Source organism: Hippopotamus amphibius, chromosome 11 (assembly GCF_030028045.1).
Source record: "Hippopotamus amphibius kiboko isolate mHipAmp2 chromosome 11, mHipAmp2.hap2, whole genome shotgun sequence".
Taxonomy (NCBI): Eukaryota; Metazoa; Chordata; class Mammalia; order Artiodactyla; family Hippopotamidae; genus Hippopotamus; species Hippopotamus amphibius.
Genome location: NC_080196.1, coordinates 93,990,790 through 94,018,072, shown reverse-complemented (window position 1 = coordinate 94,018,072; position 27,283 = coordinate 93,990,790). Strand labels below are relative to the sequence as shown.

The 27,283-nt window shown below is 35.1% G+C and overlaps 1 protein-coding gene across 1 annotated transcript in view; it reads right to left on the bottom strand.

Moving 5' to 3' along the window:
• The window catches only part of DCC (DCC netrin 1 receptor), a 798,936-nt gene that overhangs the window by 298,689 nt on the left and 472,964 nt on the right, over window positions 1–27,283 (bottom strand). The window contains exons 11-13 of the mRNA XM_057698213.1: window positions 21,390–21,538; window positions 19,646–19,784; window positions 13,414–13,463 (exon numbers count right to left, since the gene is read on the bottom strand). Coding sequence (XP_057554196.1) covers window positions 13,414–13,463; window positions 19,646–19,784; window positions 21,390–21,538 — 338 coding nt within the window. The remainder of the gene's footprint in view (window positions 1–13,413; window positions 13,464–19,645; window positions 19,785–21,389; window positions 21,539–27,283) is intronic.

Below are 27,283 nucleotides of genomic sequence, written 5' to 3'. Positions count from 1 at the left end.
ACAATTCAGATGGTTTACCTCGATGACCTAAATTTTAGGTTATTTCATGATAAGGCCTAGTAAGAGATGCCAGTATCTAATTGTTAAACAACAGGTTCGTAATAACTCTTTGTTGAGTAAGTGAACCAATAAAAATGAATTAATGAGTAAATGACCAAGTGACAGACACAAGACTACACATGATTATGTAAAATTAGATGTTGAAACCCCTTAAGGAAAAACTGTGCTTTCTAAATAACATTAAAAATTTGGAACATTTTTCAAAAGCTAGACTAATTAATAACTAATGAAATAATTTATATTCATTATAAAGATATTATTAAAGGCACTATGTAATTCTTCTGTACTGGGGGCATGTTGAATTTTATGTTAAAGACGAAAGTGTAGGTTATAGACAGTAAGTAGAAGAAAGCCTAGAATTTGCTGCAGTAAATGCTAAGTATGGTTTTATTATGCAAGATGGTCACTTTCATTTCAAAGAAGGCACAGAAATGTTTATCATACATCATAATCACTGAAGATGGATGGACCATTTGCAAACATATACACACACACATACATATATAGAGAGAGACATATGTATACATATATATGTACATATATTGCCTCTCTTCATCTTACTAATCATTATCATGTAAAGGAGACTAAGAAAAAAAAAGATAACCAGTAGCAGAATGGTTATTTGGATCTACCTTTGTGCTGTTTTCCAAAAAGATTTCCAAATTAAGACCATTTGGAGATTTTTTTAAACTGACAATGTTTCTTTTAAGTACCATGATATTTAATTTCAATTTGATTTGATCAGCATTCAAATGAAACACAAATATGGTTTTTTCTTTCTTTGAAGGACAAAAAAGAAAACTCAACTTGGAAATATTGAAATATATATATATCTGGAGAAATAGATCTTGATACTACTGCCATAGACATACACATATATATATTTGCAACAGTTAAATTCATCTATACCTAAAAGATAAAAATCTATAGTCAGCTTCTTATTTTTAAAGGATGTATATTGTTTAAAGTTGGTATGAGACATTTCTTCACATATAAATCCCTTTTGTGTGTCTCTCTTCAACTTTACCCATGTAAAAATAAAATAGACAATGATCTAGTTAATAGCTACTGCCTCTCAGCTAAAACACAAAATGGTCTGTCAAATAGATTTCTCTGAAAGATGAGAAATGTTTAGGTAGGAGGAACTTGAGTTACTACACTCACCGCCCCACCCTCCCCAAATTTCCTATCATTTACTTCAGAACAAAGTTACTTATAGAAGACACAAGTAACCTCTCCCAGTTCCATTAATATATGTAATATGATCTCAAGTTAACTTTCTGAAAATATTAAATTGTTCCTCGAAACTTTTTAGCCTACCATTACATACTTTTCATTGTATTTGAAAAATCCATTTGTATTCACTACGTAGCGCACTTTCTATAAAATGCTCAGGAATCATGAAGATGACCCTCTTAGATTCTGTCAATTTCACATAGTTTTCCAGTGGACTGAGTGATGTTTTTGACAGGTTTGAAAAACTAATGAAGGTTACCAATTTCTATGTGAAAGAACATAACAAATGAAATAAGTAGATTTCAATGTTGAGTGTTATTGGGAGTATATATTCCAATTGCATAACGTTAGAGGGTTTTTATAATGAGATTAAACTAAAATGACCTCAGGGGAAAGATACATTAGATTTAGGTTGGTAGCTAAAGCAACTATATCTTAAAATAATACTCTTATTTAGACAGTTGCACTATTAGCTGGCAACATTTGCCCTATATTTATCTAATTTACACCCATTTGGTTTAGTTTTATTATTTAAATGAACAACGTTTGCTAATAAAATGTATGCCCAGTGCTCTGATTTTGCATTTTCTCTGAATCTAACTTACATTTCCTAATGGTTCCAGACCACAGCTGCTGATCAATTAGAGGTTTTATTTTACTGCCTACAAACCTTGAGGCCTAAGGTAAAACTCTTCTCTGTGATCTCAACTTTTCCCTGTCAAACATTAGACAAAAATAATATTCTAGAACTTGGAATTGAAGAAAAACCAGAATTACATTTGGAAATGCCAGAAGTTTTTAAGATTGCCTAATTAAGTCTGCTGAGGTATCAGCTTTGTTCACTTAACAAACTGCAGTTCCTCTCAAGTGTTTTTTAGGCTCATTAGGGAGAAATACATCGCTGTGAGATACAGAAGCTTAATTGTAGATTCCCTCCAGGAAAAACTAGGAAGTCAAGGAAATGTGTATTTTTGTTTATTTTTTGTTTAATCCCTTCCTTTCTCAGCATTTACATCCATATCTTCCTATGCTTTCCACAGAGTTCCACAGGGTGGCTGAATCCATCTCCTAGCTGCTGATATAGAACTTACCTACTATCTGGGAACTAGAGAGTTTAAGTTCTCTCCCACTGAGAACTTAAACCACTTGAAGACAAAGCTTATTTTGAATTCTGCTTTGTATCCATTACCTCATAAGACCCTATAATTTGGAGACAGTGTGGCCAAATGACCAACAACCCTAACCTAGGTTCGAATCCCAGGGCCGCCACTTCGTCCCTGTGTGACACTGGGGCCCATTACCTGGTCTTTCTAAGCGTGAGTGGTCTCCTTGGTAAAATGAGGGGAACTGTACAATCCAATGACCTTATCACTTTTTCATTATGCAACACACCCCCACCCTAACCATGCCCTCGTTTTTTTCATTAGTTTAGACTCTGTTGGTTTCCTTTTCAATCACTCCCTTGCCAAACCTGTTAACTCCACCCCTTCTCCTCTGGAAAACTCTGAACAGGATGAAACAAAACTATCTGCCTATCCCAGGCCAGCAACCAAGCGACCAGCCATGGGAAGAAAAACCAACACAATTGTATTGGCCAGTTTCACTTTAAATTCATGACAAGAAATCTCAAATGGTCAGCCCACACTGCTCACGTATATTATGATATCTTTCTATAATCTGAAATAACTACTGGTCACATTTTCCCCTCTCTTCAAACCCTCAATACTTCATCCTCCAAGACATTACACTCTGGTGATGGTCTTTTCTCATGTTTCTCATCTTCCCCAGCTCCAAACTGACACATCTGCATTCATGCCCACTTCTCCATCTTTGCTCATCTTACCAAGACTGAAGTATCTGTTCCCCTTGACTTGTCTGCTGGATCCTCTGCTGTCTTACCTACTCAAAGGCTTGCACTCTTGCAAGTTTCCACTCTCTCTTCTACATCATGAATTGCCCCCTTTGCACTGCATTATTTCTAAAAGTCGCAGTATCACTCGTGTTCAAAAACAAATAAAACAAACAATAAAACACCCCTCAAGCCTACCACCTCCTAAAATTTTACTATCCATTTCTTTGCTCCAATTTGGAGCAAAATTTCTCAAAAACATCATCTACAGTCACTCTACACAATCCCCCAACTTCCTCTCCATCGTCATGCTCCCTCCCGTGACGGTCACTTTGCTGCCGTTATACTATACCGTTCATCAGTACATGACATAGGTAACAGCATCCACTCTTCCCCCTTGACCTCTATAACAGTAAATCTCTCTTTTTTCCTACCACTCTTGTTCCTTCTCATCTGTCCAATCTCTAAGTGTGTGGTGTCCCAAGATCTAGGCTTTTTTTTCCAACTATAATCTCTCCCTACACGTCATCAATATGACAGTGACTTCTAAATTTCTATCTCTTGGCCAGTCATCAGACCTCTAGTCTTATATACCAACTTGTCTACATGACTGCCATCTCTAAGTATGTGTCTAGTAGTTATCTCAAATTCAACATGTCCAAAAACTAATTGATTATTCCCTGTAAACCAATTTTTTTCTCCAATCGTCTTTATCTCATTAAACAACTCCACAATTCACTCATTTTTTTGTAGCAAAAATCTAGTCTCTACCCTTGATTCTTTTCTTTCGTGTATGTGTGTGTGTGTGTGTGTGTGTGTGTGTGTGTGTGTGTATCCACCAGCCAATCTTCTTGGCTCCAGATAAAACACATGCAATTTTTTTCCACTTTTCTCCTCATCTGCTCTAATGACTCCCAGGTTTCAGCTACAATCATCTTATAAAGATCACTCAACTGTGTCCTAACTGGTCTCCCAGCTTCCAACTCTGCCCTATCCCCAATAAATTTCCACGTAGCAGTCAATGTGATCTTTTAAAAAGTTGAACGGGGAGGGTGGGGGGGACTCGAGGGAGGGTGGGGGGGGAGTCAAGGGAGGGAGGGAATATGGGGATATGTGTATAAAAACAGATGATTGAACTTGGTGTACCCCCCCAAAAACAATAAATAAGTTTAAAAAAATGAGCATCAGGTTTAAGATTAAAAGCAGATGACTTTATAATGAGTGCACAATAAAAATATTTAGTTGACAAAAAAAAAAAGTTGAATGACATCACTCTCCTTTCAAAACCCTCTTCATTGTTCACAGAATGAATCCCAATGTTTACCATGCCCTAGACAGCCCCTATGATCTAGCTCTGACCCAGTGATCCATAATCTACTCATATTGCTACATTTCAAGTTCACAATCATGCACACGTGGGTCCCTTCTCAAGGTTTTTGCACTAGTTGTTAACTTTACTTGGAACGATTTATTCTAAGTGTGACAAAACTGGCCCCTTTTCATATTCTTGTCTCAGCTGAAGTGTCATCTTCTTAAAAGGCTTTTCCCTGACAATCTGGTTTAAATTAGCTCCTTCTCTATCATATTATTGTGCTTAATTTAGAAGGACATTTGACTGCCTTCACTGTAGCTTTTCCAGCAATAAACTCAGCTCAAAGTTAATATTCCAATCATTGGTTTAACAAATAATACTTATAGGGTAAGTAAATAGAGCTTATACTTATAAGGAGTAGATAGGGCTTTAATTACTTAGCGCTTTGTCCAGCACGAAACACCTGCTGAAAAAGATAGTTACTGTCATTATTATGATAAAGATGATGACTCTTATTATGGTTATAATTAGGTGCTCCTTAAATATGTGTCAAGTGTTAATTACAATAACACCAATATCTTAAATCTTTCAGATGAAAGGTTTGTTTTTCAACAGTTGTTTTCTAAGATAAACAACATTTTAAGCTACACTAGTGAATTAAATGAATGCTTCAACATCTCTAAAATCAAATCACAGTTAGCAACTGCTTTTACCTACTGGTAGGACTAAATCTATTCATGTCCTCTAACTAATCAACCATTCCAATTACAAGGGCAACTTCCACGAACTAAATTAAAATCAGAGACCTTATCACTAGACCTAGGCTCATTTAATTTAAGCCCATTATTAAACCTACCACTTTTCAAAAATGTATGATTTGAGGGAAATCTCATTAAACTTCATGGAAGGGCTAAAGTGATCTTTGCCTTCAGAGCCAACCAGAATTGGATCCATAGGAAATGTATGTGATGAAGTACAAATTACAAGGTGATATTAAAGTTGGACTAGAACTCAAAAGAGAATGGTATTCTATCACATAATTTAGATTCTTTGTCATAGCCTTTGTGCAGATATACTAAGTGGCAGTGACTAGAATACATTTGGAAAGAGCAAAATATAATAACCTCAAAACACACAACAGCAAAAAATGATGTACTTAAGTATTTGAAGTATGAAGATAAGAACTTCTGGAAAATGTTTTTCTATCCTGCTTACATTATAAAATTTCACATAGACATGGAAAGTTAATCATGTCTCTGCCTTATTCAAATCATGTAATAGACGTCTTCGATGCTTCTTTATTCCCTATTCTTTAGTTACGTACATAGGCATTTTATAAAGACTGTTCTTAGATTTACTTCTAGCTTTTCATAAATTTTTCTTCTTTCACTTAATTTATATTGCTACTTCAAATTAATTCAGGTAATGATGTAGGGGATGAGGTTACTCAATTTACGAGTACAATGTTCTGGTTTGGAATGTAGATCATGATGTTAAGGTAAGTAAAAAAGTTTCAAAGATAGTATTTATTACAAAATGCTTGTGTAGAAAGAAATCATTTGGGCAAAGCAGAATTAAACAAAAGCTTTTCAGAGCCTTTTGTATCTTCACTAGGAGACTTACATTTCTCACAATTTTTAAAAACTTCATTGCCTGAAAAAGTACTGTAAGTATCTAAGAAAATGAGTGATAGTATGATACAAAGATATGCTTAAAATTTCCAGAGTATTCTCTTCTTCAACTTATTTGCAGAATGTATTTTAATGGTGTGATACATTTACATTATTTTTAAAAAATTGGTTATCCAAATTTTTTTTACTTCCCTAATATCTTTCTCATTCATAGTTTATCCATTTATTGTGTTTTCACTAAAAAGGATGAAAACTGTTGACTTACTGGAACTTCAAAAATTAATCAGGGACTTCCTAGGTGGTGCACTGGTTAAGAATCTGCCTGCCAATGCAGAGGACATGGGTTCAATCCCTGCTCCAGGAAGATCCCACATGCCGTGGAGCAACAAAGCCTTTGCGCCACAAGTATCGAGTCTGTGCCCTAGAGCCCGTGAGCCACAACTATTGAGCCCGTGTGCCACAACTACTGAAGCCCACACGCCTAGAGCCCATGCTGTGCAACAACAGAAGCCACCGCAATGAGAAGCCCGTGCACCACAGTAAAGAGTAGCCCCCACTCTCCACAATTAGAGAAAGCCCGTATGCAGCAACAAAGACCCAATGCAGCCAATAAATAAATAAATAAATTTATTAAAAAAATTAATCACAGCATCAATTTAGCTACTGGCTAGGAGCTCTGATGTAAATTATAATGGGATATAAAAGTGATGCTGGTGACCAAAATGATGTTTCCCAGAGTTACCCCAGAATAATCTCATGCATATATTTCTGGTTCTTTATTGTTAACTATGACAGATGGCTTTATCAGTTGATTTAAAAAAATAATTCATCAATGTGAGGGCTTGGAACAGAAGTATTCTGGAAGCAGTATTAATAATGGGAAGGGAGGTGTTTCTTCCCAGCCCGTGAAAGCATCTGCCTATATTCTCAACTACTAGGGTTCATTAAACCCTTCATTTCCCTGTGAAAGTGAAGACCTAAAACTTTAAAAGTGTTTTATTTCTGTATTAAGATAAGTTGAAAAGGCAATAATACATTTTTCCTCACTCTTTTATAAAATAAGTAAGTCAGGATATGGAAAGTAGAACGGTGGTTGCCAGGGCCTGGAGGAAGGGGAGGGGTGGGGTATTGTTATACAATGGGTACAGAGTTTCGATCTGAGAAGATGAAAAGAGTTCTGGAAATAAATGGTGATGGTTCGACAATGATGTGAATGTACTTATGCCTATAAACCATGCATTTAAAGATAGTTAAAATGGTAAATTTTATGTTATGTATATTTTACCACAATAAAAAAATGTATTTTTCAAAAAAGTAAGTAGGATAGCAGCTATCTGAAGATGGGTTCTGTCCAAATTACAGACAAAACACAATTTTATTTTTGAGGGAGCCTCATGAATTATTATATATTGTCTTATTTTAATATTAGGTTGGCCAAAAAGCTCATTTAGTTTTAAGTAAAAATAAAGGACATATTTTTCATTTTCACCAAGAATTCTATTGAACAATGTCTTTACTAACTGAATGAACTTGTTGGCCAACCCAATATAATATAAAAACTTATATCTAGTCTGGCCTACAAATTCTAGAAAAAAACCAGAAAGACTAGACTACAAGAACCATTGGAAAGTATTCCCTTCCTTAAAATTATGCTCCTATCCTCTCACCCTTCCCAAAGCACTTTCAATCATTGTTCCCTGGAGATTATCTATATAACTATATACCTATAGATATATATATATTGCTATATATCTATAAAACTGCTCAAAGAACAGTTATATAATGAATGTGATGGAATCGATAACTAAAAAAAAAATACAAGAGATCTGTATCTACTTGAATTGAATTTAAGTCACTATATTGGAGCAGAAATGTTCTGTGTATTATGATTGAGTACAAAGACCAGTGTGAAGTTTGTGAGTGTAAATATTACTGTAAATGCCGGTTTCTAATTTATCTTTACATGGAATCAATCATCTAAGGTCTCCTATGTCTCCTCCTTCTCTACATTAAATTCGAGAAATCCACTATATTTGTGAGGGGAAGACTCAGAACTCCGGCTCCAAATAACTCAGTGGCCAAAGTGTACTTTATGAAGGATTTAGGAAGATTCAGAGAGAAACAAACAAACAAAAAAATATTTTTCATGAGCTATCTAAAGCCTTTGTACAACACAGAAGAGGGAGATCAACATTTATAAGAATCTTGGTGTGACAGTAGAAGTGATTCCAGAACACCTATGCGAACAGTGCGGTTGCCACACAGCAGGAAGCAGTGTTAATACAAGTGCTCCCTGCGCAGTCAAGACAAGACAACCCCAATCTCAAAATAAAAAGAAAACAAAGACAACCCCCCACCCAAAACAGAAGACATGCACATTAGCATCATAACTCAACTGGCTCTTTGATTTTCATCCCTCCAGTTTCTCCCCTTTTCTTTATTTTCACACTTTTGCTCACAGTAGTGTTATAGCAGAAATTGATTAAGGCTGCTTCCAATATGCAAGGCCTTATTCTTTTAGCCCAGTCAGCCCTTTTCTCAGAAATGTTTCTCTTTCTTACTTAAGCATATTTTGAAAACGATTACTTCCTGATCAGAGCTGTACAGGGTACTTGTTATTTGCTTCTCTAAGGAAGCACTCCCTAACACTCCCTTTCTTTGTGAGAATTCTTTTTTCCAGAAAGAAAGTCACAGTGGGATAGCCTCAAGGACCACCAGAACCCTCCCAAGACTGCCCAACACCAAGTTTGACCATGTAGAAATTTTCCAAGAGGAAAGAAGAATGCAAGCTTGCATCTCCCCCTCTCCTTATCTGCAGCACTCCCTTCCCCTTCTGAACTGTAAGACCCTATCCTATTTTCTCCCAAAGGAGGGCACAGTCTTGAGGGCACTAGCCTACTGTGGCCTCCTTTGCCTGGCAAAGCAATAAAAGCTACTCTTTTCTACTTTACCCCAAACTCTGTCTCTGCATTTCTATTCAGCACCTAAGAACAGAGGCCGGGATTCAGCAACAGTAGCTACCAAGTAAATATCCCAGTTGGGAGTCAAATGCAAAAGCCTCACTCAGCTATCCACTTGGCTATCACTTCTGTTGATAAGAGAACTATCATTAGCCCAATGACAGAAGACAGAAACCTCAGTTAAAATCCTTCCTGTATATGTATGTATTTGTATAACTGATTCACTTTGCTATACAGCAGAAACTAACACAACATTGTAAATGAACTATCTTCCAATAAAAATTAATTTAAAAAAAGAACTATTTCTTAAACAGTCAAAGCTTAAAGTGAAAAAACAAAAACAAAACCAAAAACCCATCCTGCCATACCACATCTTCAGAAGGACGGCCCTCTAACACTACCCAACGATACAACACTTAAGATTCCCCCGTATTATTAAAAAATTAATAATAATTAATTTTTAAAAGACATTAAAACATCTGGGGCCAAAATAATCAGTTTGTTTCCTGAAGGTGGAAAATGCTATTTTAATTCTCCCTTTGGGTAGTTTCTGGGTAAAGGGAATTTGCATATTCACTAAACTAATTTTTGAGTTATTTAAGCATGCCAAATTATGCTGAAACATGGGGAAATTAATACTTTAAGATTCAGGAAGATAACCAGTCATATCTTCTACTGTTGCAGTGATGGTATCACTTACTACTGAACTATGTGTGACAAACTGGGTACCCCCTTTCTAGGAGTGAACAAAATGGCATCCACATAGATGAACAGTAAGAATTTCAACAACAGAGAGGTGTACGGTGATATAACGAGAGGACTCCAATATGCTGTGTTTAAAGATTCTAAATTTGCACAATGATCCATGGCCGGTGATATACTGGATTTTGTTTTTTTCTTATTTGGATTTAATATTGCATTCCTTGCAGTCACCCCATAGCGCTCAGTTGATAAATACCTGGCTTTGTGAGTGAAAGTCTGGTATACTTTAATCAAGATTCCTGTGCCATGTTCCCTAACTCTGTAAAAATAAAAGGCTAGAGAAAAGGTATAACAAGTAAAAGTACAGTCAAAGATGTTTGGAGCTATAAGAGACTTTAGAGATTATCTCTCCAGCTCTCTCATTTTATCAAGGAGGAGAAAATGTCAATTTTGAAAAGTTACAATAGATTAAATGTGGTTAGATGAAAGCTGAATTTTCTCTTGCATCTTTTCTTATTAAACTGTGAACTCCATGAAGGTAAAGACTGAATCATGTTCCTAGCATTATATTTACACACATGCACACACACAATAGATACATAATAAGTACAGAGTAAAGGTTGAAAGAATAAATGAAACTGAGGCACAGTGACTTTTCAAGATCTCAAAGAGCTACTAAAAGAGCCCAAACACCTTCAATATCAGTATACTCTAAATGATCTTATTCTAAGATCTTCTGTATTGGAACATAGGAAAACAGTCAAGTGCAACTTAATAAGCTCTTTGTATTCTACAAGCTTGTGCTTTATATACCAGCCAACTAATTAAGTTGTAATATTTATTCCTCCAAATAATTAAATTTCAAAGTAAAATCTTAAAAAAATTACCCCTATAAAAAGTTTTCCTCATAAAAAGTCACATTTTAAGTACATACTGTAAATCACTATTTTCTCTTTTCTTGTGAATATGTTATTTCTTGTAAAAAATATTTAGTATGAGAAATAACCATCTCATCATAACCATTACCTAAAAATAATATCTATAGGTCAAGCCATTCCTTCAAAACAAAATTTGTTTTCACAGGTAGCCTGCTGAAAGGGAATCTAGTCTGTTTTGTGATTACAGCTTTATAAAGGTAATCTCTATACTGGGTTTTCAAGAACAGTACAGCACCAAAAATCCCTTTGGTTCTTTTATCTGAATATATAAGGACCCCTCTCTGTTTTCACATCCTGTAACATGATTTCTTGGTTCAACTGGCTTATAGATGGCTATATCCATAATAAATATCTATAAAGGATCATTTTATATCTTGTAGTCACTCAGTTCTATGTACAGAAATCCTAGCCACATGCATACAAACACCAAGAAATTCCCTCATTGACTGTCAATAAAATTATCAATTATGTTCCGTAATTGCAGATATGACATAGAATAAGAATTTAAAATATGACTGTTTCTTCTATATTAAATAAAAATCCCAAGTAAAATGTAAAAAACATTAAAATCGTAATTCCATTAGTCTAAAAGAACACAACACTTATTCAGCTACGTTTCTTTTCAAACAAATTTTTTCCTTAAAATGGTAATCATCGGGGCAAATATTAGTGTATTTGAGAGCTTTTCTTTTGTTTCAAACAAGAGAAGAATATCAAAATAGAATACTGGCACTGTCTTTCTCTGCATCAACATAGTGGGAATGATAAAACAGTGTTTTGATCATCCAGTCCCTTTCCTCTTGATAACAATCCAATAAAAATAATTTACAATTCCTTAAAAGCTAGGAAAGAACAGAAGGAGGAAGAGGAGAGTAAGAAGCTTTCTAGCGCCTGGGCCTGCTGAATTCATTCTAAAAAGCTAATGAAGAAGTTAAATTTTATGGTAGTACAATGTTACAGAGATAACTTCAGGTGGATAGAAGCAGGGGTGTTAATATTTCGTTGCTGCAAACACTGTGATATCTCTGTGTGTGTGTGTGTGTGTGTGTATCAGTTGAAAAAGTCAATTTTGCAATCCCTTTTACAGAAAGGAATTCCCTTTTACAGAAAGGAATTCCCTTTTACAGAAAGGTAATAAATTCATATTCAAAGACAATCAGCATCCAGGGTCATTCAATAATGCCTTATTCACAGTCCAGAAGAAAATATCCATTATTTGCTGAATTACACTTTTACGGGATATGAGCACACACACAAAAAATAGCTTATGTCAATTTCTATGTTCTGTCCTGGAGGAAAGATGTAAATCGGGTGAAACTCTAATAAAAATGAGTCATTAAAACAAGATAAACTACAATATGGTCTCGCAGTTTCATTCATTAGCAACTGACGATAATTGTAAAAATCAACCTGACTTTGATTTGGCAATCTCTTAATTAAAATAGCACATCTGTAAAACATTCAATGTTGTTGTAAATAATCATGTCATTTAAGGATGATGTCTACATTTCTGTTTTTTTTTCTTTAGCTCATTTTTCCTCCCTTAGTTCACTTATTTTCCTCCCATCTAAGTTTAAATTTGTTTCACTCATTCTTATCTAAATAGTGCCTAGAAATATAAGAGGATAACCATTTTAGAGACATTTCACTAGCTCCAAAAGATAAATTCATTTGACAGAGGTAAATCTCATCAAAAAAATCACGTAATATGGCTTCATCAGAGACTTTTGCAAAATATGGCAAGGACTTAGATCTATTGTGTATGCTATATTACTACTTCCTCATGATAAACCAATGAAGCAGGGGTTAACATTGACACTATATGAATATATAGAAACTGGATTTTATTGAGGTTTGAAACTTTTCTAACATCATATACAGGTATTAAAAGGGAAAGCTAGGATTACAAATCAGAGTATGACCTTCCCTAAGACACATAATTTCCCTGTTGTCTCCTAGAGCTTAGAGACCAGTTAGGCCAATCTCCTCACGGATGCCCAGGGATAGTGGAATTATTTCCCCGAGCACAACAGATGATGACAGAAGCAAGCCAGACCGATCTTACTTTTGCTTCCCTCTATTACATGGCTTTGGCCTCTTTCCAATGATTAGTGAGACACACTTGAAATAAGGAGCTATTTCTAGAAAAATGATTCTGGCATTAAACACCTTATCTTAAGCTATACCCATCCTAATTTAAACACTTTTGAAAGTTGTATCAACTTTTTAGGCCAGGAAAACATCAATCACGGAGTAACATTACATTATAAACATAACCTTATTATAAGACCTCAAGAACAGACTTCCATGTCTATATTTATAAAAGAAGAGGAATGATGATGAACTATTCAATTCTAATTAAATCTACCAGGAAACAAAGTCTCTCTTTATCTCACCTCTTGTAATTGCTTTTTTCATCCCTACATTCAATTGTTTCATCTAGTATATTATGTCCTGTACTGATAAGTACAGATAAATAGATAACTTTGTTACCTGATGGAACAGACTTTAATTGTTATAGCATTTATAAAATCAAGTGTACTAGAAGCAAACAACTCTGTTTAATTAATTCAAGTGCAGTGGAAGATGTGGGATTAATGCCACTCACGGTGCTGTTCTGGAACATTTCCTGGCATGGAAGCCACCATTCACCCAAGGCAGTGGATAGGTGACTGAAAGTTACACATGTATAGGCAATGAAGTAGTAAACATTACCACAACTTACCCTCGAATTAACTACTTCCAGGGAGACGTTCTGAGGTGGGGCACTTGGCACTAGAAGAAATAAAACAAGGTGAGATTGTTATTGCCAAAGTCATGAAAGAGAAACTCCAACCCTCCTTGAAAAAAGAAAGCATGTCTTTGTCACTGTTCATAATGATAATTAGATAGGTGGTCCCAGGTGGCACTTCAGGAATTTCCTGGAGAGTTGAAAAATCACTGCATTTGTTTATTTTTCTCACTTAGTGGGCCAGTTATTCCTCTAGGGAGCCCCCAAAACTGTTAGGCAAGAGAGCACCTGCTGTGATACTAAATACAGCCATTTAATTATAGCTTTCTGGTGATAACCTTCCCAGAGGAACCAATAAAAACATACAGGAGATTTCCTAGAGTGGTTTTAAAGGCTTAAGATGTTGTGTATTTCAGGACCTGCATGGTTTTATGATAAAATATGTCACTCTAATGGTCACTCATGTTGCTTAATCCCTTTAAATGCAAACTTTATTATCTCTTAAAAAGTGAAAAGAAGAAATACATCCCTTTTTAAATGCTTTGTAATTAAACCTGTGTGTCATAGATGCAAGCAGGTTACTAAATAGCACTTGGTGAGTCAATTCTATTAACAAAGGAGCAATTTATTTTTCTTTGAGGATTTTCTAGGTATTTTGTTTCTCTCACTTGGATTTTGATTGTTCCAGTCCTTCATAGAAGGAGAAAGAACACATACAGCTTTCTTTATAATACTTGTAATGAATATTCACTATATCAGAAAGTGAATATTCTATCATATGAGTAGTAGCCATTCACTGAATGACTTACATGTCAAGTGCTATTCTAGATGTCTTGGATGAATCATAAAAACAAAAAAATAAAGATTTCTGCCCTACAACAGGAATATAAGTAGCATTCAGTACATGCTTTATATATACATATATATATATGTACACACGCACATCTGAGTACTCCTTATCCTTGTTCATGACAAATTGATACAATTTAATAGAGAATGAATGCTTTTAGGGTCCTCAACATTTTAAGGGCTATTTTTGTCATGCTCTTCTTTACTTTGAATTTGGGCAATACCTATGTTTTGCTAGGGTACTTATATTTACCCTGAATTTATTTCTGTCCTACTCTGATTTTGCCTTCTGAAAAGTAATCACTATGAGGGCATGATATATGTCTAAGCAATCTTTATGTCCTCCAAACTGACATTCAATTAATATTTACTGACTCAATAACTAAATAAACAGATACTTACTTAAATATTAGCTCCTGGACCTTTCTGGACCTGATGGGAATTATAATCACTTATTTTCTTTGACTTTGAACATCTTGTCTTAGTACTTGATAAAAGTTATTACCATATTACCAATGTAACTTGTGATAAGATGTTTACCAAAGGCTTGTTTTTCATGAATTAGGTCAAAAAGCATTCTTTTAAAAATATTTCATTATTTAGGAGATAGACTTTATTTTTTAATTTCATTTAATTCTATTTTGGTTTTCTTATCAAATACAGAATATAACCTTCACAGGAACCAGGATTTTTGTCCTTTTGATGTTGCATCCCCAATATTGATGTGCGTCAAGCACATGGGCCACACTCAGCCAATATTTGTTGAATGAATCAATTAATAGAAAGACTATAAGATTATAATAAAATATTTTTCACATTTAGGGTTTTGGTCAACAAAAAAACAAGCCTATTATTTTTGCAATTTTATTTTTTAAATTAAGGTATAACATACAGGAAAGTGCACAAATCTCGAATATATGACTGGATAAAGTGGGGGGTGTGTGTGTGTGTGCTCCTATTTAAACAGCACCTAGATCAAGATATAAAACATTTTCAGTACCCTGGAAAGCTCACCTGTGTCCCTTCCCAGTCAATATCTTTCTGATAGTAACTGCTGTTGATTATGACCTCTATGGATTAGTTTATTCTGAGCTTACTAAAAACAAAATCAGAGTTCCTCCCTGCCCCCCCCGCCCTCCTGAGGCTGGCTTCTTTTGCTTATTTCTTGAGATTCATTCATATTGTTGCATGGAGCAATAGTTTTTTGTTTTGTTTTATTGCTCTATAGTTTTAGAATATACAATTATTCTAATTTATATTTATCTATTATACTGATGAATGGCATTTGGATCAATTTCTAGTTTTGAGTTATGAGAATAAAGCTGCTATGAAAATTCTAGTTTGTGTCTTTTGTTGGGCAATTGCACTCATTTCCTTCATTATATACCTGGGAGTGCAAACACTGGTAGCAGGGGAACCCCCTATGAGGGTTAAACATATGTTAAGTTTTAATATATACAAAGTTTTGTAAAGTGACTGTACCAAAGAAAGACTAAAGATAGGCTGGAAATAACAACTTGTGTGATCAGAAGAACTAAAAAAAAAAAAAATGATGTTCTCACATGAGGAATAATTTAATATGATCCACATTCAAATTATTCTGTAAAGCAAAAAAATTAAAGTAGGTACAAACTGAAAAAAAATGCTATGTTCTAAATCATATAATTGCATAGCTTCTGAAAAGTATATTCTTTAAAAGCAAAGATTGGAAATAATGTCTTAATATTAAGTGATAATATAAGTCATTTCTTAAACATGAAAAATATTTCTACTTTAGACTTCATAATATTTACATCGTATTATACTTTACTAATTATATTATACCCACTTTTGACCAATTAAATAATATGACAAGATAGAATTTTGCAGGAAAGAGAAGGTGTCTTAAATTTATCATACATTTTGTTCTAGGTACTGTGCTAGTTGATATGTAACTCTTAAATTTTACTGTAATAAAAGTTTATAAATGGCATTTAACTCATTTCAGAAAGCCAAGAATATATAAGATAAAGAATAAACTACCACAATTTGATAATTTTCTGTATTAGGAATTTAAAGCCATCAAGCCCCAAAAGTGGATTTACAACAATGGTGTTAATTAATTTTATCTATTTTTTTAACAATATAAATTTCTTTTCTCATTGATAACACACCGGCTATTCTTGCCTTACACAGTCAGGAAAGAAAGCGGATAATGTTTCTACAGTGTTTTTAGTTATTATTGCCTCTTTCTTACTATCAACTTCCATATTATTTACAAATAAATAGATACAATAGATAGGATTAGATGCTTGCTGGAGGTGAGTGGAATCCACATTTATCTATTGGGACTTTTCTTTATTAGTCTTATTTGATAACACTTCATTGTTTCATGAGAAAGAAGGGAAGGACACAGTTCATTGCTTTTCTCATCAAAATGTCAAGTAATTGATCATTTACAATTGGTTCATTAAAGCCAATCAGAGGCATTTGGTCTGGAAACTCCTCTTAATATAGTGGAACATGCTGGTTCAAGTACGTGGTGATGAAGCATTCTGCAGAGTAGATTAAGTTCCCACATCTATAAATGAATCATACACAGGGTCACTTGAATTCCTCCCCTTATCAACTGTGTGCTGTCCTGTACACATAATTTGTGGATTGAAATAATTTATATATACCTTTGATCTTTCTTCTTGAGGGAATTAATATGTGACATTTATTATAGAATAAGAGAAACAATACATTTCCACATTGAATCCCCCTCTTTACTTACTAGCTTATATGACCTGGCTCTGCTGCTTTTGTGACCTCTATCTTAGTTTTGTCATCTGTAAAGCAGGGGAAAATATAGTGTTGTGAAGTGTGTGGGGTAGGGCCTTGCACTAATAAGTACACAATAAATATTATGAAAACAGTAAGAAGCACTTTCCTTCAGTTAAGTTTGCCTATGAAATTTGGTCCCTCTGCTTTTGGACACAGGGCAAGTTGGCATGGACACTAATAAAGGTTAATTAATTGATAAAAATCTGTTAATAACCTATCATGTCAACTAGTTCAAGATACAGTGCTTGGGAACAAACTGGCAACAAACTACTTACAGTTTACCCTAAATAGTAGGCTGTCTAGAGTGATGGTCTACAATCCCAACAGTTTGAAGAAGTGGAACACTGTAAACCAATGATACACAGGAATTTGAACAAAAAACAATGTTTCTTCCCAGAAAAACAATTAAAGCAGTGCTAAATTAGAGGTGACAGCTCATCAGAATAAAATCTTTATAAGCATCTAAGCATAACAGGAATACTATGGAGAAAATTAATTTAAAAAAATTATTTGCATTTCATTTTTGCTTTTTATTCAATTTTTCTATGGTCCCAATATAAATTTTTCATGGTAAGAATTTCTCTGGCCTTAGAGGAAATCTGATTTTCTCTTAACACATATGTATTTAGACAGAATAATATGTTAAATTAGTCACACAAAGAGGAAGTCCTAAAGATGAGTCTATACTTACAAACATTTGTACAGGTTTGGCTGAACGGTCTGATTAATTCAATAAATATTTACTGAGTTGGAGGGATACAGAGATGAATATAACATCATCCCTCATATTAAGGAACATTGAGAATAATGAGAAAAAGAGGCATGGGCATAGATAATATTTATTAAACATTCAAATATATGCTGTGCTCATGTTTTAGGTGCTCATATGGACTAACCATTTACTTTTTCACAACATCTCCCTTTTATAACATCCAGAAAGTCAATGAGAACAGGGCTTTGACTGGGAAGCCGGTGACTATTAATTGTAATTAAATTCATCTGTATATGACCTCAGCATGGGTAGCTTCAGTAGAGAGGAGAGGACATCAGATTGAAGTAGAAGAGATGAGTTGATTGTAAAGATAAATGCAGATGAGGTTAGAGTGTCCACTCCTGGGGCCCCTGAAGCTCATGCTTTCTCTACCAAATGCATCTGATAGAGGGAAGCTGGGGGTCCTTTGCACAGCGACGCTTGTTGGATTAGAGTAAAAAAATCCTTTTATTCAATGACAGGCATTTTCTAAGTCCTAAATGTTTCAATACTTCTAGGTAATAATTCTTGGATTAATGAGTAATAATCTATCTTTCTCATTTATGACATTTAAAACCAAAGTAGAGAATAAGGCCACAGCATTACAGTTCAGAGTGTGAATGAAATCTACATAAATTATGTAAAATATTCACTTTCATTTGTTTTCCTTTTATTTTTATAATTATAAGTTGTGAAGTAATTTATTCTGCCAATAAATATTCTGTTCTGTCTTCAATAATAGAATCAGATAGATGGGCTTAAGAATTACATTAAAAATGATACCAAAGTGGTGTCAGATATAAAGTATTTTTTTTACATTGAAATTGCAAATGAACATTACTCCTGTGTCTTCTTTGCACCATCCTTAGTAACAGGCATGCCCTTCCTCATTTCACTGATACTGTATGAAATATCCACCCAGATACTTTCCCAGATTAAAGCATGGAGGATCGGTCAAGGAATCACAAACTAAAGTCATTTTTTTTGAAATTCAAAAGATCAATAATTTATAGAATTGCATATACGAACATGGAAACCGCTGCTGAAAAGAAATAGCTTGCTGCCTTTTTAATATTCATGGAGGTCACATCTTTGCATTTCTGCACCTGCCTGAATTGTCACTGGCCCCATATCACATACTCTGCCGTGCTTTATTTTCACTTTTCATTAAACTTCCAACCTTTCATTATCATCCATTTCTTAGATCTCTAGTTTGCTCTGCCACTGCTTTGTCAAATTTATCTACTTCATTAAGATTTCTTCCTCCTTTTTATGGCATTAAAAAATACATCTAATCTTTCATTTGTTAGGCAAGGTAAAACTAAAATATAAATTTTCATATTCAGTTTTAATACTTTCAATACTGGATTATTTGGTCTAAATCTTCACGATTTTTTTTTCCAAATTAAGAGGTACATGTAGGAGGATTGTCCATCATTTACACTTTTAATCACTTACCACTGTTTAGAAGGAGAAACAAAAGAAAGGTGATGATGTAAATTAGCCCACACATGCACACAAATGTGTTTGTATTTATAGGAATAAAGGAAAACACCCACACAAAATGATTCTGAGCTCTTAGGCAGCAGTCACACTTTGAAGATGACTAATTAGGACATCCTGATTCAGAGTGTATACCTTTTAAAAGTTTAAATTTGACCGTAATAGATAGTTTGAGTGAATTAGCCAAATTTCTAATATATGCTAGTATATTCCATGAACTTTTAGTTAGGAAGCCTTGAACATGGAATGTATGATATACATTCAATATTATTTCATTATAACAAATATGTGAGTCAAATTTCACTGTCTCTAACTTACCATCAGAAAGCGTAACCACTGTTATATCATCAGTAGATACTCCTGGCCCATAGCGATTATAAGCTAGGAATCGAAGACTATATTCCGTGAATTTTTTCAGGCCTTCCAGTTTATAAGATAGTCCATCAACCTCTATATTCTGGAGACATAAAACACCAAAACTGTTATTCAGGAGACACATTAAAGCACAAATGGCAGCCATTCTGTGCAATCAGTGAATTGGCTATTAGACTCTCACTCACAAAACTACACTCTAGCCTTATTATGAGTTGTGATAAAACCTAAGTTCTGACACACACTCCCCCACTGAAGACCAAACCACTCTGTAGACTCCTAGTTAAAATAGTACCATGCTATCTTTACAGTCATTAAGTTCCAATTTGTTTAACACCACTCAACACATCAAATGGCGGGTGGTATTAACGCCCACACCAATACCCTGACAGGCAGAAAGCAGCTTGTAAATCCAGGGGAACAAAGAGTTGCTCCTGTACCCAAAATGGAATAATTTACCAAGAAACAATAGAATTCTTCCTTCCTGTGCTGAAATATACCCAAGACTCTAGAAACTGACAGACGCTTTGCTACAATTTTTCTCTCCCAAAATACTGTGAGGTTAAGTTGGAATTGTTTTCAGCACTTCACAGATGTAGAAATGAGATAATGGAGGTGAAGGTCACTGAGAAAGCAGAGCCAGTTCATTCCAGAGGACCTATTATATAGCTCTTCCCAACGATCATCACACTGTATCTTGGGTAACACTATTTTTTAATTTATTTAAATGGATTGGTAAAATGCATCATTGAAGAATTAAAATGTGTAGCAAAAAGGGTAAAATAGAAAGGTGAAAATAAGATAAATAGCATGGGAGCCGTAAACAAACAAAACTGGAATGAATGATTATGTAGGAGGATCTCTTAATAATTCTTATGCTATAACTTGGAACTAGGAACAGTTCAGAATAGAACTAATTCAAACATTTTATTTTAATGAAAAATATCTATCATGAAGTATATGTGGAAGCATGAAGACCACACTATGCTGGGCAAACTTCTCAACACAGTATAAGAACTCCACTATCCCAAGGGCACTTCTGGGTCTTTCCTATTTAACTACCCATTTGTCTATGTATCTTGTCTATATATATATATATATATATGTTACAAAATAGAGCTGAGTTTCATGTGTCTCCCTTAAGAGTCATTTACTCTTACTTTATATGAAAATCTAATTTGCCTGTTTTCCAATGTCTGTGCTAACCACAGATTAGAAGAAAAATGGAAGAAGGAGGAAGGTAGGCTTCAGGAGAAAACTATTCTGAAAAAAACAAGAAGTGATAGGTGACAGTCCCATGGTGGGGAGAAGACAGAAATAATATCAAACATATGAATGAAAAAAAGCAATGTGACAGAAGTCATTGAATATAAGATTGATCATCCCTTAGGATAAGCACTGAAAATGCAAATACTTTTCTGGAACCCGATGGGCTCATTCAAATGTGGTTACATTGGCCCAGACCACAATATACTCAAACAAAAAATCAGCATCCTTTCTATTGACTTCATTTTGTTGCCTCTCTTACCGCCCGAATTTAATTAAATTGCTTAACATTTTCAATAACAGTTACTTTAAAACTGATCAGCTATCCAATCAATGTGCTGGATACTAGATTATATCAAAAGCCTATAGATCTCCTATAATTTTTCCCATAGATGGCAGGAGTAGGGGCCATTCTCTTGCCTACCTGTTCCTTCCCCGTGGACACTTCAGTGCAGAATAATCTGTAACCTTGCACTGGACCATTTGCATAGGCAGGGGGTTCCCAGGTAATAAGAATTGAGGTAGGTGAGGTAGATACAGCTTGCAGGTTTTCTACTGGCCCTGGAACTTGCACTGTTTACAAGAGAAATTGATTAGTACAAGAAGGTCCTCTTTCTCAAAACAAACAGAATTACATCTTTTACAGTTCAAGGAAATTATAGCACCACATACTATTTTTAGAATCATATGGAATAAGAATATAAAAAATAGGATATAACTAGAAAGTAATGACATTTTAGAATCATTTCATTTTAAAATTCAGAAGAAGACATTAATCTAAATTACTTATTTCATCTTACAGTTGAGGAAACTGGTCAAGGACTATGAGTGACTAGGGTAATGGCTGAATAAGAATGGGATTCTTAGTCTAAATTCTTAGTATGGAGAATTTTCCACTTTGCGAGTATGCCTTTGCCTGTGTATTGTTAACTGCAGAAGGAAAAGAGAAAATGCAATCAAAATACTTGTACCACATGGTCCCATTTATAATTCAAATAGGCAGCACAGTTATAGATAATTTACCACATTGTATTTATTGAAGTCATCATTTTAAAATCTTGCTCAAATCTGGGTCCTTTAAATTAATTTCAGGATTTAATTTTCAATTTTACTTTCTAGTATTCCATTTTCTCTCATAACTATTACTTCACTTAATCAAGGATAAGAAACTTGTTCATTAAATAAATTAAACACAGGTCCACAATCACCTAACCAAAACACTCATGTCCAGATGTGTTTCTACATCCAAAACTTTTCAGGTTTTAGAAAGTTAACATAGTACATATGCAGTGTTTCATGCAACACCCCGAGTGGAGTCTGAGGTAGCACTCTGTTATTAAACCATATATAAGCAGCAAAAATATATGACATTCACACCAAACAGGATTATTAAAGACTATACGTAGCCTAACATAAGGTCAGGTCAGGTTAGGATGTGAAATGAGTTAAGAAAATCCTTCTCATTTTAGATTTGCAAATTTTGAATTTGTGCAGAATTTTTTATGTGTCTATGGACCTGAATATAAATATATGATCTATAAATGGTAAATGCACTCATCACGTTACTGTAATCTAAAATAAATAGTCTCATCATTGCAAGCATAACAACAACTTTAACTTAAACATGTTATGTATTTCCCCCAGCCTTAGATACCACCTTGCTTTGGACAGATATACACTTTGGGTCTCTAATTCAATTCTTCAAACTCTTGTGAGTTTGAACTTCCATAGTAAAATGGCATGTGACAATCCAGCCGACATGACATCTGATGATATACTTCTTAGATCAGAATGGAACCTGTGTCTCTGGATCATTTTCAGAATTTGTTCCATGGAATCCAGCTTATTAAGACATTACTGCTCACACATTTTTGGGGAAAAAATACGTCAGAAACACATATTTTATGTTAAGACAGGTTGGGACCTGGGACACTTTGCTACATTGCTACAGTGCTTGCACCTGGACAAACGTCTCCTGGAGCAACAAAATACAAAGAATCTATAAGGGACTAAAAATAATTGTGCATGTACAGTTGGGGCAAATTGTGGACAAGAAGATACAAAAAGACCCCCCCCAAAAAAAAAAAATCCAACCATCACTTTGGAAGAGCCTGGAGAAAAAAACAGCGTGTCTGGGAGCAAAAGCAGGGTACTACATATGCCCCCTACACTCAACACCACCAAAGGGGTGGTAGACCACCTAAGACACCCCTCTGGCTGAACCCCTGGACACGCCCCTACCCTCATGCCATATAAGGAATGAGCTTACCTGCCCTTGGGGAGCAAGCAAAGGAATCTGTTACTTGTTTTCGCTCCTTCCTGCCCCCCTTGCCCCTCCCCGCTGCAGCAGGGGCCCCAATAAAGCCTTTCCTGAATTTCTTATCTGGCCTTTTATCAATTTCTATTGATTGGGGAAGGCCAAGAACTCTGGTCTGTATCAGTGTCACCTTCACATATTTTCCCACTAGTCCCCAAATCCTGAGAATCCTTATTAATGACAATTGCATTCTTTTCACCTTAACAAGTGATTATTAATAATTTCTTAAAAACTTATTTGGAAAACATTTTAAACCTATAGAAAAGTTAAGAATGAGAATAGTACATAGAACAGCCTTGTTCCCTTTATCCAGATTTAACACTTTAACACTTTGTTCTATAAACTTTATCACTCTCTCTCAATTATCTATCTACCTAGATTAAGTTGCACTGCTTGGGCTCTTTACCCCTAAACTCTTGAGTGCATATTTCCTAAGAATTAATGTGCACACGAATAATATAGTTGTCAACTTCAGTGCATTTCATATTAATACAATATTTTATCTAATCATCATCTGTATTCAGATTGTGTCAACTGACTCAATAGTGCCATTCATGTAGCGTTTTCATCTCTAATTGAGGATCCGTTTTATGGCCAAGTTTGAATTTCATTACCATATCTCTTTAGTCTGCTTTACACTGAAACTGTTTGAAAGCCTTATCTTTTAGGCTTTACACACACACACACACACACACACATATATATATATATATAAAAATCAACTATACTCCTATTATATAGTTGATTTACAATGTTGTATTAGTTCAGGTGTACAGCAAAGTGAATCAGTTATACATATACATATATCTACTCTTTTTTTTTTTTGAGATTCTTTTCCCATATAGGTCGTTACAGAGTATTGAATACAATTCCCTGTGCTATACTGTAGGTTCTTATTAGTTATCTATTTTATATATAGTAGTGTGTATATGTGAGTCCCAATCTCCCAATTTATCCCACCCCCCATCCCCTGGTAACCATAAGTTTATTTTCTACATCTGTGACTCCACTTCTATTTTGTAAATAAGTTCATTTGTATCCTTTTTTTTTAAGATTCCACATATAAGTGATATCATATATTCATCTTTCTGCATCTAACTTACTTCACTCAGTATGACAATCTCTAGGTCCATCCATGTTGTTGCAAATGGCATTATTTTGTTCTTTTTTATGGCTGAGTAGTATTCCATTTTATATATGAACCACATCTTCTTTATCCATTCCTCTGTTGATGGACATTTAGGTGGCTTCCATGTCTTGGCTATTGTAAATAGTGCTGCAATGAACACTGGGGTGCCTGTATCTTTTTGAATTACGGTGTTCTCTGGGTATATGCCCAGGAGTGGGATTGCTGGGTCCTATTTTAATTAATAGAATGGTCTTCATTTTGGGTTTGTCTTTGTTTCTTCACATTTAATTTAGGTTATACCTTCCAGGCTGAAACAAAATACAAGTGATCTCTGTCCTTCTCAAGGCATCACATCCAGAGGCACAAGATCTCTGTACCATCATATATGTTAATTTTGAATACCAGGTCAAGGTACTATCAGATTTCTCCATTGTAGAGTTAAGTGGTCCCCTGCATCCCCCCCCATACCCTAGCAGCCCTCTGCTCCATTGCTTACAACTAATAAGCAATCTGTGTAGAGATGCTACATTGGGAGTATGGTCTTCATTGATGTCTGCAAGTCCTTTGGGTGAACAAGAAACACAAGGATGTGTATACACAAAGACATACAAAAACTTTTAGGTGGATACATATACTCAGACGTACAGATCCACATGCTATTTTGCATGACTCTATAGAGATGCCTCCCGTTCCAATCCATCTCTACAGGGGTCATTCTTGCCTTTCCCGTTCTTCTTTTACACGTCCTTTCTTCCCAAGAGAGAACCCCGACTCCCAAACAATTGTATTTTGATAGGCATTTCATGAGTGTCCCCACCTCAGTACTCTTCCACGAAGGAGTAATTTTTCTATGGAAAATCCCTTATTACACAAAGGGGACTTTCGTAGACAATGTTGAACAGTGGCAAGTCTTGCCTGTGTCAAAATTCATAGTGACGCAGTTAGAATTGTATTATAATGAAGCAGACATTTTGTTCCATGGGGGGAGAAAAGCAAACTCAAAATTTGCCTGCTGATAACACTTCAACTGGATTTTTGAAGTATTTTAAATAACAATAGTAAAAACATTGATGACTTGTGTGCTTCTTTGATTACTGATATATTCACAAAGACAATGCAAACATTTCAAGAAGGGAGATTTCTGATTCAGAATCTATTATTCTTGTGAGGAAGGAAGACAGAGAAAGGAGCAACAGCAGCAAGATTGAGTGACCTTCTTAAGAAATATGTTGAATGTGAGGTAACCAGGATTTTGAAAGTTCACACAGAGTATATTTGTGCAGCCCATTAATGTGTAAAGTATTAACTGAATGCATCCCTTCTGGCTCTCCCATGGCTCAAGTGAAAGGGCTAAAGCCCTTCCTAAGAACAGGGCTTATTCTGAGAACAAAGATTCAGATTTTAAAATGTCTAAACTCCAAAGCCATCACTCCTGCTGTGAGATGTAACACATTCAAGGAAGGTTTCCAGGAGGTGTCTGGAAGAAAGGAAGGGGAGGCAATGTTTGAGGAGTTTCTGCTCATCTGTTTTATTGGAGCACAATGGGATGATGTGAAATAATTTAAAATGTCTTCAATATTTGAGGAACGAAGAAGACAATGAATACGCACTTCACCTGAAACACCACATGCAGAGTCAGTGGCAACTCTGCTAAGAAGGCAGGGTTGTGATAAGTGCCCAAGTCACTCTGAGAGTTTCCCGAAGCTCCGAGTGTGGCTGGGAGAGAATCTAGAAATGACCCAGGTGCCCAGAGTGAGCCACCTGAGAATCTGGAAGGACAAGCTAAGAGGGCCACTCAGCATGGGTAGGAGTGGGGGGGGGGGAGGTGGGAGGGTGCAAAGCCTGTCTATGACTCTTTGGGTGCATGGGAATCAATCACTTCCATCAGCCATTGTGGTAGAAGAAACTACAGGGATGCCTGCAGCTCAAGGCAACAGCCCCACAAGAACAAATAGGCCACAGTCCTCCCCTAATGATTCCAGCCATGGCTGCTTATTGTCCCTGCTGTTGGAAGAATGGTCAAAACCCTTCTCTGAGTTTCCCAAATTATAGGAGCAGCTGTCTTCTTCACAGGCATATGCACAAGCCTAGGTATACAAAAAGTAATCAATAAAAGTGCATCAAATGAATGACTTTATATACAGTTACCAAATGCTATGGTAAATCACAAGCCTCAGATACACAGTCTAACATTTGATTTTGTTGATTCAGCATTGTTACTATGAGTGATCATAAAAATGTATTTTCCTAACACACCAAACAGAACTAATGTTGTTATATATGTCCATGTTTCTTGTATGCATGAGAGTCTGTGTGCACTTTGCCCACAGTATAATTTCTTTATATGTATATGTGGCTTAGTTACCAATGGGCCAACAGCAGGCAGTAAGTACCATAATTTGGATTCAGGATGTACTGGTAGTGTCAGCCCCAATCATCTGTTCACCAGCTGAATTATTCTCCCTTCCTAATGGTCATGAGACACCATCAGGGAAAAAAAGTGCGCTTGGGAATTCAGAACAATTTCAAGCAGAGACGATAGATACGGGGAGTAAAAAGAAACATTCAGAGCATTTAGTTTAAGCACATTCACAAACAACAGTAGGTGTTTTCACAGATAACATTTGACTTATTAGTGTAAAGTTTCCAATTGTTTTTTTTCTGAAAAAGGATTGCATTTTGGAGTGAAATTAGTTTCTACTTTAACTTTTTGTTTTAAAATATAATTTATTTTGTGATTTCATTGAATTGGTAGATTTTCTTTAATATCCTCATATATTAAGATAAAAATACCATAATCCTATGTTATCCCAAGTGAATACAAACATCACAACATCAAAGAATTATCAAATCATATATTTATCATATATAC